We start from the raw sequence: 13,043 nt of genomic DNA on the forward strand, positions 1-13,043 counted from the left end.
AATTATCTAGAAACCATGTGAATGAACACCACAACAGCTTAAGCAGCAAACTTTGCAAAACACAAAATGTCACTGCCAAAACTTTTGGCCATGACTGTACACTCATTTTATCACATCACTTGATCTGTCAGTGTTTAACTGAAGCAATTGAAACTCACACCACCCTAAGAGCAAAGATTATATCTATCTGCTTCTATCAGCAAATGAGATCTAACCAGACTACTTATCCAAAATATAAACACTCCATTATGAATCATAAGTCCTCGACACATAAGTCAGACATTAATGCAATAATTTTTTATCAGTTATATACAAATGTTTTTTGACATGTAAAACATAGCCTATGTACAAATGTATAGAGTAAACAGATTTTTAAACTTGGACGTAGCTTAGACCAGTATGTAATGACTTTTTTTTTTTTTTTAAGTTATGATTTTTAACATGAATTTACTATGTGCTATATATTGAGCAGATCTCTGTAAAGCTTACATTTTACTAACATGAATTATTAACTAGTCAGACAGCTTGAAATGACAAGTGTTGATAATTGATTAGTGCTACACGACAGAATATCTAACTGTAATGGTTGCATTCATTCATTTAAATACAAATATTTCTTGTTCATCGCAACTCTTCTTGAATCTTGAAAAGTACTTTAGTAGCAAATTACTCTAAAACTAATTTAAGGCAGAAACAGTTGCTCCAACACTTCCTGGCTCTTCCTAAACCTCCATATTCCTATGCATAAGGAATCATGGATCTTCTGCCAGGCCTCCAGCTCAGATCTCCACAGAGCTGCTCTGGAGCGGATGAGCTGAGAAGCCTCACTCTTGCTCCCTTTGGCCAGACTTATACTGTCTTTGCAAATAAATAGGACATCTAAGCCAATAAAGAGGGCATTTAGAGTGATGAATCCAGCTCTAGCAGACTTAGAGAGTGCTAGTGGTGTCCCTTTCGCCAGCTGCCCAATGTCGGGCAGGTCTGCAGCGAGTTTGGGAATGCTGCGTGCACTTTGTGCCTCCTGGAGCCCGATCTTCGCTGCAGTTGCAATCACCTCCTCACTTTTGAGAACTTTAACAGCTGAGGCTGCATCTACCAGGACATCAATACTTTTGGCCACTCCTCCAGCACGAGATATCAACTTTCCTGCTCCAATCATCATATCTACAACATCAAGTCCCTCTAAACGCTCCTCGCTACTGGCCTGCTCCAGACAGTCTAGAATCTTCCCCACATCATCCATGTATCTCTGGAAAATGTTCTGTGCATTTTTCCCATGGTGGTTGTTGACTGCTGCCTCAGTGATGCCTGTGACGACACTATTGACACCACTGGTCACCCCCAGACCGACACCGGTCAGTGTCAGAGCCAATGACACTCCTGCAGTAACGGGGGCAAGAGCAAGACCAACGATGGACAAGACACCGCCTGCTATCCCAACTGAACTGCCAGCCACAGTGGAGATACTGGCCCCCATCTTCATCCTGTCCAGCTGAACTGCGCTCTCCTCCAGATCTGACAGGAACTGCTCCATTCTAGGGCGACGCTGACTGAACACACCAATGAAGTGCAGAGTGTGTTCCAGAAAAATGAAGGTCAGCCTGGTGTGCTGGTCCATCCTAGATAATAGAAAAGATAAGAGTTTACAGCCACCATTGACAATGCACCTGAGAGTGAAGAAAACAGCTAATCATGATAAAAAAAGAAAGGTCTCACCTTATTTTGTACAACTGCTTCAAATGATTAAGCATTTTTTGCATGGAATCCTCACTTAAGATCAAGCTGAACTTTACTACAGGCTGACCCTTCTTAAATCTGTAAAGAGTTTCAGTATGATTAACAAACACTCACCAGTTTTCCTACTTTACCTCAAATTTCACAAGAGACGAAGATGTTCGCATTGCACAGAAAGATAAGGGAAAATGCTTTCTTAAGAAAGTGTGATAATGCATCAGCCAATATTTTAAAGCAAATAAATTGAAAAATTTGCACATTTAGTTACTATAGCACAAAAGTGAAATTCGTGAATTTATTAAATTATTTTGATATCTGATATCATTCTTAATTACTTTTTTTTTTTAAAGGGTGTCATTCATGTAAAATATTAAATCACACGCTACATGTAAAACTATGCATTTCGCCAGTTTAGGTCAATAATTGAATAATGACAGACAAGTCAAATAAAAGAGTCCCAGTCAGAGAGGGGCAATTGAAAAGTGCTATTATTGCATGAATTATATATAGGCTTATATTTTAGTGGATATCATAAAAACTAACAAACTATATATTCAGATTTAGTGATTCCACTCAATTTGGCCTATAGGTTTTTGAAGATGTTTAAATCTTACCATATCTTTAAAGTATTATTTATATTACTTACCTATGGATATCGTCAGACCAGAAAACACTCTTAGATCTGTGAGAAATAAATAAATAAATACATAAAATATTAATAATTAATGAAATTATGAAAAAGCCTTAGATGATTTAGTAAATACCACTGAGATTATTCAATAATATGTGTGTATTAAGATGTTTATATAATCAGATAAATATCCTTTTAAAATCAACATTGCAAGAATGTCAGAAACGAACTTCTTCTCCATCTTCGCACAGATCTGTTCAGTAATACGCATATATTTGTCTAGTTGAAAGGCCAGGACATCCAGGTTATTAAGTGAAGGAAGGAAGAAGGTTTCTGCATTTCGTTTAAAGTGGATGAGGAGAGGAGAGGCCATTCTGGCAGCTGTGATGACTGATCGCACACTTTCAGGACTCTCTCCTTTTGGCAAGAAGCTCCGTCCAGTGAAGACAAACAGTGAGGTGACTGTGAGCTTCTCCACTGCATCCAATAAGTGGTCAAGTTTCTCCAGCCCCTCAAGTGTGTCCTTCAGGACAGCGCCCAGTTCCTTCTCCAGCTCCTGATATTTGGAGTCAGCTGTGACCTGAGTTAAACCACTCCACAGGAATTCCCCAAAAGCCTTGGCTTTGTTCTCGGAGCGCTGAACATGGTCAAACTTAAGACTGACTTGGTCTACTCTGTCCTTGATGTCTCTAATATTATCCAGCTCTGTCTCTCTCTGAAGGGTCCATTTTTGTTGTTTGTCACAGAAGTCCCTCACTGTCGAAATGCAGATGAGTGTGTCCTCTACATACTCTGACAGGAGCTCCTGTAGTTGTTCCCTGAGTCATAGAATCAAAACAGAGGAGTTTAGTTAGTAGCAATTATATTTCTTCTCTGAATAAATAAGTGATTAATGCATTTCAAAACAGTTCTGGAATAACTGCTTAAACTACTATGTAGGTCATCCTAAGCTGCCATACAAAACAGCTTCTCTGAAAAGAGCTATTTTGTAGTTCCTCTTAAGATATCTAATATCTTAATATTTAGGTAACATTTTTGACTACAGTTTGTTGTGGGGTGTTTAGTTTCATGGTTGGATTTTGTTTTTACAAATGCGCAATTCAGTCCATGACATATTTAGCAAACAACCTGATTCATGCTATGGATATTACCAAATATTCAGTTTCAAGAATCTGCCACTGAACAATTTGTTGTCACTCTATTTGCCTGAAACAGATGTCGACAAACATGCTTGTTTGTCTGGTCCAGGATGTTGAAGGATAATAAAGAAACACTGGCAAACCGCCACCAATAATAGAGCCATATTATTAGCCTATTGTTTATTTATTTATTTTAAACTGTCAACTGTTTCACTGTGGTCCACTTTGAATTTAAATCAAACTCATATACCTAAGCCAAGTAGAACAAATAAACTGTGTCAAGTTAAATAGATTAATACAAATCTTGTATAATTTTTCACAGTGCAGAACCCAGTTATTCAATAAGAGCTTTATAGAAGTTATATAAAATTTCACACCCAAAAACAAAACTATACAGCTACTAGCTAGCCTATATGGAAAGTAAACATGAGCTAGCTTGTTTTTCTGCATTCCAGGTTGTTTTGTAAAGTAGCTAACCTGAAGAAAACGTTGTTTAATTCCTTACACTTCGCCAGACTGATCTTAATTCACGTTAAAACGTATTTTAGACCTTTAACGTTGTTTACACTTCTCTCTCTTGTTAAAACGTATTTTTAGACCTAACGTTGTTTACACTTCTCTCTCTTGTTAAAACGTATTTTTAGACCTAACGTTGTTTACACTTCTCTCTCTTGTTAAAACGTATTTTTAGACCTAACGTTGTTTACACTTCTCTCTCTTGTTAAAACGTATTTTTAGACCTAACGTTGTTTACACTTCTCTCTCTTGTTAAAACGTATTTTTAGACCTTTAACGTTGTTTACACCTCTCTCTCTCTCTCTCTCTCTCTCTCTCTCTGAGAAATATGGCTTCCGACATGGGTTTTTATTTTTTACTTAACTTTGTGTAACTATAACTTAAGAAAAAAAAACTGTATTGATTTAAGATTACAAATAATACCCACCTGGTGTCCATCGTTTTTCAGAGTAGTCTGCCGATGGAAAGTTGTGGTATTGACACTTGCCAAACTGAGGTGAAAACCAGAGTAATCTTTTGTTTTTGCTCCGGACGAAGGTTTAACTTTCGCTTTCTTTTCTAATTTTTGTTGCTCCGCCCGTCGCCACAGAGGTCCAGCGGTTCAAAACAAGTATATGTTAACAACCGGTTAAACCCACTCGAAACAGAAATGCTACTCTCATGAAAAGCACTCATATGTTAGCTCTGTTTGTGTGTGTGTGTGTGTGTGTGTGTGTGTGTGTGTGTTTGTGGTATTGACACTTGCCAAACTGAGGTGAAAACCAGAGTAATCTTTTGTTTTTGCTCCGGACGAAGGTTTAACTTTCGCTTTCTTTTCTAATTTTTGTTGCTCCGCCCGTCGCCACAGAGGTCCAGCGGTTCAAAACAATTATATGTTAACAACCGGTTAAACCCACTCGAAACAGAAATGCTACTCTCATGAAAAGCACTCATATGTTAGCTCTGTTTGTGTGTGTGTGTGTGTGTGTGTGTGTGTGTGTGTGTGTGTGTTTTATATATAGCCCTTTATATATATCGGCCCTATCTATCTTATAAGGCGCATTGTATGTTCTGATGACACTGACATTCCACAGCTATCACATGCACATGAAGTGTTTGTACCGTCCATATGAGGGCGCCGTAAACTCATGTCTACGCTATGGGCGTACACTTCGGGAGCGAGTGAAATTATATTAATATCCTAAAAGGTTGACTTCCCCTGCTTTAAAAAGTACTTTTAAATATCGAGAACAGTTGAGATGTGCATTAAGTATTTGCATTCAAATGGACGACTGTATTTAGCATAGCGACATTGAGTTAGAGCAGTTATACTAGTAGATAACCGAGTAGTTAGCTGATTGCATATTAAGCTTCTAACTCTTTATTCATCCTATAGCCCACACACACATATATATACAAATGCGTTAGAATGTCAAATCACATCGGCTATAGCTGTAATAATAACTGCAGTAATGTTTATGTATACTCCACAGCATTCTTCAATCTTAGAAACTTTGTGAAGCTACGGAACGTTACCGGGTTCTGATGCAGAGATGAAATGCATTCATGACCTCTAGACTGGACTATTGTAGTGCAATGCTTGGTGGTTGTCCTGCACCTTCAATGAACATGCAACAGTTGGTCCAAAGTGCAGCTAGCCTACTAGATTTCTTTGCAGGTCAAGAATATATGATCATATTACCCCAATTTTACAATCTCTACACTGGCTATATTAAGTTCTGTATCAGTTACAAAATATGGCTACTTACTTAGACCGTATGGTTTAGCTCACTGCGTACAACCAGTCTTCTATCACACTAGTACAAGCATCAAGCAAAGCTGGAACTTTGGTTGTAGGATAGCAAAGTTCATTAAATGAGGTAAAGCATTTTCGCATTTGGATCCTAAACTCTGAAATAGTCTTCCTGATATTGTTCAGGGCACACTCTCTGTTTAAATCTAGATTAAAGACACATCTCTTTAGCCAAGCATTCCTATAATGTATCTCATAACCTTGTACTTCAGTTATATCTAATCAAATGCACATTATCATTCATTGCTTTAAATGTTTTGAACAGTAGCTATGCTAATTATTCGTAGCTAACTACGTTAACAGCTGATCAGCGGGGAAAAAGATCAGGAGGTTGAAAGAACTGCCTGCTGAGCTCAGAAACAGGATTGTATCTGGGGAAAATCTGTTTAAATCATATCTTAAGAGTTATTTGTTTTTAAAAGCTTTTAATTGACAAGTACGTTGAATTCAGGTAAAGTGGGACATCAGGTAAAATTGAGCTCAATGGGTTTACACTTAACAACGGTCTTTAATTGAAGGGACACTATTTCTTTAAATAATAAAATAGTTTTGGCTGATGCATTATGACCCTGGTGATTGTGGCTACACCTTAAAGGAGGACTACCTCATAATGAAAGGTAGAAAGCTTTTAATTTTTCAGATTTTCAGTACTTGTATTATTTTTTGCTGCAGTTAACATGCATAAAATGAAAGAATAGATTTAAAAAAAATGTTAGTTTTACAATATTACATTCTAAATGTTGCTATTATTCAGTTTTTAGTTAGTCTATTTGTTGTTGTATGTGTAAGCCACATTTTTTTTATGTTAAAAAAAAAGTTTGATTTCATGTTCTATGCATGGACTGAATGAACTGAGAATTTTACTAATAGCCTAGACTATTTTGGGGTTTGTTGTATGTTGTTGAATATGTTTGTTTATAATTGTTTAATTTTTTATAATTAAATAATTTCTAATTAAGATGCGAGATGCGAGATAATTTTTGATAAATCAGAGATGGCCCACTTTACCTGTAAAGACATTTGTCTTGAGTGCCTGATCTCAAAATGTTTACTGGTGTATAGACTAATTTATTGGTGTATATACAAATATATATATATATATATACAGTGGGTACGGAAAGTATTCAGACCCTGGGTATCTAAATTATAAGTTTAACAAAAAGTGTCCCACTTTACCTGAATTCACCTTATGTGTATGCAAACACAGATATGAGTACATAATAATAATAAACAGCAAATTCACTCTAATCTACAAACCAGATACTTAACCAGATCACTTTCCTAAAATATAAACATATTGCATTACGAATCCCAAGGCTTCAACACAACAGACATATTTAAGAAACACTTATACTGCAGACTTTGGGGAAGTCGTGACCTAATGGTTAGAGAGTCAGACTCATAACCCAAAAGGTTGTGGGTTCGAGTCTCGTACCGGCAGGGATTGTAGGTGGGGGGAGTGAATGTACAGCGCTCTCTCCCAGCTTCAATACCACGACTGAGGTGCCCTTGAGCAAGGCACCGAACCCCCAACTGCTCCCCGGGCGCCGCAGCATAAATGGCTGCCCACTGCTCCGGGTGTGTGTTCACGGTGTGTGTGTGTGTTCACTGCTGTGTGTGTGCACTTTGGATGAGTAAATGCAGAGCACTAATTCCGAGTATGGGTCACCATACTTGGCCACATGTCACGTCACGTCACGTCACGTATACTGTGAATTATCAGTGCTCAGAGTTGACACTCAGAGGCTGTTCCAAATCACACCGAGATGGTCCTCACTGCAGAACACAAGATCCAGGGGGCAAGGTTGGCGCCCCCTGGATCTTTGTTCTGCAGTGAGGGGCTACTGATCACACCCTGTACCCTCAATCACTATTCTGTACTATACTATTCTGTATATTAGTTTACTAATATAATCCACTTGACAGAGTGAATGAAAACAAATGAGTGAATTCAGACACTGATGAGCACCTGCTGTTAACAAGCAGTTTCACTAAAGGAAAGAGAAATAATAACAGACAAAAGAGAAACACAACAACTAGCCTACAACTGACTTAGATCAAATCAACTGAAATAAAAGAAAGCATTAAATCTCTTAAGATTTTAGCAGAGGATTATTTAACAACTCCAAAAAAAAAAAAAAACATCAGTAGGCACCACGCACGCAATTGCGTGGGGCCCCGCGGTTATTTAATTGGTCTGTCATTTGGTTTCTGTAGGTATACTGACCTGTACAATAAGGGCCACACGAGGGCGCTGTATAACAACTATACAGCAGCATGCACCACAATTGTAAAACAACGTCTTTGGGGTTAAATATTTCAACATGGGATACATATTCGAATAGGATACAGTTGTCATTGTATTAGTTCAATAATCAATGTTATTTTTTTATTTTTTTATTAAACTCTTGATGTCCAGAACTTACAAAAGCTCACTCACTCTCTGAGAATTCATAAATCAGAAGCGGCCGAAAAGAGACATGACAGAGAAACATGGAAAACTTTATGTTTTTTAAAACGTGAATTACACTTAAACTGAATGAATTACGCATGTGAATGATCGGTTATATGTGTGTGAGAGTATGAGTGGAGGCCTCCAGCTGTGCGTTTATAGTACTCAGAGCTGGTGTAGTGGTGACACACTGTTAGACTAATTGGATTGGATTGAGAAGTCTTCCTGGGAAAAGAGTAGTTGGGAAGGTCAAGTATTCCAATATCACTGAAGCAAGCAGAATTTGATTGGTCGCAACCTGTGTGCATGTTAGCACCACCACAAAATCCCTACCCTCTTCTTTTTTCTTCTTCTTCTTCTTAATCGTATTATTAATAATACGGAAATAAACAAAGGATGTCAGCAGTAGTGCTTATTTTGTTATATTAGCTGTACGAATTTTGGATCACTGCATCATCAATACATTAAACTCGCTTTCATGTACAGAGATAAATGGGTATTGAGCATCCATCCATCTTTTTCTTTCTTTCTTTCTTTCTTTCTTTCTTTCTTTCTTTCTTTCTTTCTTTATTTATTTCTTTCTTTCTTTCTTTCTTTCTTTCTTTCTTTCTTTCTTTCTTTCTTTCTTTCTTTCTTTCTTTCTTTCTTTCTTTCTTTCTTTCTTTCTTTCTTTCTTTCTTTCTTTCTTTCTTTCTTTCTTTCTTTCTTTCTTTCTTTCTTTCTTTCTTTATTTCTTTCGTTCTTTCTTGTTGTGGCAGATGGTAAATGATGGCAAGTCCACATTTCTTCAAAGAAGAGACAGCGTTGCAGATGGACAAGAGCGTAGAGGCTTTATTAAACATCCAACCTCATGTTTCTGCTTATTGTAGAGCAATGGGGGTCAGCTTAATCAATTTAGTCAACTTAATAAAAAACATGGAGACAGCAGGAAGGATAAAATTGTAAATTGCAAAGCCTTATTCATCTTGAAAAGCCACTGTTAGTCTCATACCATAAACAAGCGGCATCATTTATGCCATGAAACTTTTACAATCATGTTGCACACCCGAAAATATATTTTCTCTCGAGGCATCAATGAGATTAAAGTAGAAGAATGGAGAGATCCTTACCCGGGTGAGCTTTATGATACACACATGAAGAGGCATGTAATACCTGGTATTTATCAGTGTCTGTGTGAGAGAGTGTGTATATGTGTGTATGTGTGTATGTGTGCGGAGGGGTAAGGTTATGTCTGCCATTGCCATGGAAACAGAGCCCCTGTGTAAATTTTGCCTATACCGATGCTTTATTTCTTTGTTCCACTGGCCTCTCTCTCTCTCTCTCTCTCTCTTTCTCTCTCTCTCTCATTCATACAGACCACATCACATGGCAGCACCACAAGTAACTTTATTCCTTATTGGGCTGGCTTGTTGCTTTATTTCCATACTGTTTCAAAGAATCAACAGTAGACAGTATGGATTTCTTAGATAAATTTGGGAGCAAAAAAGAACTTGATCTAGTCTTAAAGAAGATAGTCTTAAACTAGTTTTTTTTTTTTTTTTTTTTGAAGATAATGTAAATAGTGATTGCCCATACAAAATTTAGCATCAGTGCTAAGGTGTACTGGGTGGTTTCTAGATGTATGCTAAGGATCTTGGGTGGTTGCTAGGGCGTTTTTAGGTTTTAAGATATTCTAATATATATTAAATGTTGCTATGCTATTCTGAGTGGTTGAAAAAGGACACCGCTAGATGGTTGTTAAGGTATTTTGAGTGGTTACTATGTTGTTGCTATGCTGTTCTGTGTGGTTGCTAGGTGTTTGCTAAGGTATGCTGAGTGGTAGACATGGACGGATGGATGGATAGATAGATAGATAGATAGATAGATAGATAGATAGATAGATAGATGTGAGGAGATGGCTAGCGAATTCGCTGCATTAATAAACACTACAAATGGAGTCTGAATTATCATACAACATACGGTGATTTCTTGCAACCCAAGTAAACCTACTGAGAATATCTAAACATCTTGGAAATAGTTATCAAAAACTATTACATCAATAACTACTGAGGTTCCTATCAATTTGAGTACACTTGGAAATAGAAAAATCGCCTACTGAAAATGTCACAAAGTCGTATTCCAAAAAGTTTTACAAAGCTTTCGACATTAACAGAGTCGTAAAAAGAGTAAACTTCTGACATTCAGGGCAATGGGTGATTTCTACAGATTCTCCAGACTTGATGCCACAGAAACATAAGATCAGTGATGATAAAACTAAATATTAACTTTCAGAAAATCTCTATGAATAGATAGATAGATAGATAGATAGATAGATAGATGGGTGGGTGGGTATATGGATGGATGAAAGGGAAGTGTGTTATGCTCTACAAAAGTCTTGCATTTTTCCTGGCTTTCATAGTGGTATTAATTACATAATGCAGTTATGACCTCATATTCAGCATGAAGCTATGACAATCAAAACCTACTACAGCCGCTGGATGTTTCAGAGATGCCATGAACGGTGGTGGCAGTGTGGCGTCTCTCTCCCTCGTTCTCTTGCCGAGAGACTTAGAAAGAGCAGAAGCTGTCATTAGAATGCGAAGGAGCAAGTCGCTGCTGCAAATTGAAAACATATTGATTCTCCCTCAGCTCTGTTCTCCCTAGCCTGAGAACAGGATGGAGATTCACACACAAGGTAACAGGGAGCAGGAAAGAGGGGTTGGTGGGAGAATCGAGAGAATATGGAAGAGAGAGAGGGAAGGAGATTACATCATGCAACTGGACTTTTTTATTCTGAAAAATAAATGGCAAGGATTTTTCTATTAAATGTTTGGGTTGAACCAAATCTAGACAGGCAAATAGATCCGCCTGTTCGTCCAGCTAAATTCTGCCCCACATAAGATGAAAAGAGGGCATTATAGTTCACTGTACTGACGTCAGGGGAAGTAGTTATAGCAAAATAGTTTTCTAGAGGGAAGACTGCTAAGGTCCAATGTGTATGTGTATGTCTGGGTACAAGCACCAAAATAGGAGCAGAATTGGTAAAGGCAGATGGTAATTCAGAAGTGCGAGGCTGTCAAATGCAGTCATATACTGTGCTGTATGTCAGTGTCTCCCCTCAGGCAATACAATATCTTCCTCATCCAGAGCAGTGTATCACCACCTTACAATCCTCAGGATTCCAATGACAAGAAAAGTGATTTTTCCATAATGCCTTTTGTAGCATATGATTTGAATTCATTTATTTAGAAAAGGAACTGAATAAAGCATTATATCTCAGTGCAAATACGTAAAAAACTGCTTCAGGGCATTGCTGTCAGAGATACACGCCTGCTGCACCCTCAGTAGCTGGTGTCAATGTGTAAGGCAACAAGCTATAGACACCAAACACAGCCTGTTGATGGAGCCATGCACTTAAAGTACTGCCACAGAATAGTTGAATGTTTGGTGGTTTCAGACTGTGCACTAGAGTTTCACATTAGTAATTTGCTAATTGTTGTCAAGTTCCAGATGAATGCTACTTAATAGAGCAGTAGAGCACACAATAGCAGCAAAAGCCATACAAAACACAGGGAAACTCTAGTCAAGCAAATTAGATATAATAAAAGACAATAAAAACAGTTTTTGGAAAATGGAAATAATCATGAAAAGTAAATGATGTGTATTTTAAACATATTTGTGTAATTTAAAGGGATAGTTTAATTCCCTTTAAAAAAACACACACAATTCTGCCATCATTTACCCACCCTCACATCATCTCCAACCTGTACTTAAATTTATTTCTTCCACAAACACAGAAGTACATATTTTGAAAAAGCATAGAGCCCCACTGGCTTTCACGACACAAAAATAAATACAAAGAAAACAAACACAACTATAAACAAAAATTGTCTTTTGTGATCCACAGAAGAAATAACGTGATACAGGTTTATGTTGACGGAATTTTTATTTTTAGTTGAACTGTTCCTTTCACATTTTACAATAAGGACTTGAAGTTCAGACATCATTATTCAAAAATCTAATTTTCTAAATATTTTAGCAAAAATCCAGGTGTGAATGTGTAAGGTTCATGTAGGCTACTAAACTGTCATTTTAACCAACCAAAACCTGCATTTTTTAAAACTGAATCATCCACGTTGCATACATAAAATGAAGGGTGTGTCATTATGCAGGCACTAGTTCCTGAGTGATTTATTCAGACCTAAACAAAACTAGACCTAGACTCCTGTGTTAGACCAAATGCACATGACAACACAAAGGCAAGGTTTATTCAAACCAGTGTGTTACAATTATCTATGGGACCTTCAGCAGAGGGAAATAGTGTCTACCCCTAAGACAGAGTGTGCCCTGAGGCGAGTTTTACCAAGTGACTCCACATAATCACATCCAATTAATTAAACCACAAAAAAGGAGGTAGTTCAAAGAGCTATCTTATCCTTTGCGTTTCCATGACTCATTCTTGCTCTCTCTCTCTCTGTTCTGCAGAGCACAATTCACTTTAAGCATTGCTTAAGCCAGTGCTCAAGGGGTGTTTTAACAAGCAGTTGATTAGAGCTGGTCTTTTGCAGGCTAATGTTTAGCTGACATTAAAGGTCCACATGGGAAGTTTGTACCGTGAACACAGACCTCAATCGTAGGGAATGAATTCCAGAGTTTTCCATGTGCCAGTGAGGCCCAAAGCCAGCCGGAGCCACACCATCAGAGAGCCGTTTTAGCAGCAACTCCAAAACCACACGATGTCCTCCCCCTCCCACTGCTCAACGATAGTGGAGCTGGGCTGAATTTCAGTATCACTTTAAA

The 13,043-nt window shown here is 37.7% G+C and overlaps 1 protein-coding gene across 1 annotated transcript; it reads right to left on the reverse strand.

The window, feature by feature from the left end:
• Positions 1–294: 294 nt before the first annotated feature.
• Positions 295–4,630, reverse strand: LOC107680847 (apolipoprotein L4-like). The gene is made up of 5 exons (XM_016476901.1): positions 4,448–4,630; positions 2,596–3,183; positions 2,381–2,416; positions 1,717–1,815; positions 295–1,619 (listed from the first exon to the last, which is right to left on the reverse strand). Exons 1-5 carry the CDS (start codon positions 4,456–4,458, stop codon positions 683–685), a joined length of 1,671 nt encoding a protein of 556 aa, XP_016332387.1. The 5' UTR covers positions 4,459–4,630; the 3' UTR covers positions 295–682.
• Between the last annotated feature and the right edge of the window lie 8,413 nt (positions 4,631–13,043).

The sequence above is a fragment of the Sinocyclocheilus anshuiensis genome, unplaced genomic scaffold (genome assembly GCF_001515605.1).
Source record: "Sinocyclocheilus anshuiensis isolate Anshui unplaced genomic scaffold, SAMN03320099.WGS_v1.1 scaffold1230, whole genome shotgun sequence".
NCBI lineage: Eukaryota > Metazoa > Chordata > Actinopteri > Cypriniformes > Cyprinidae > Sinocyclocheilus > Sinocyclocheilus anshuiensis.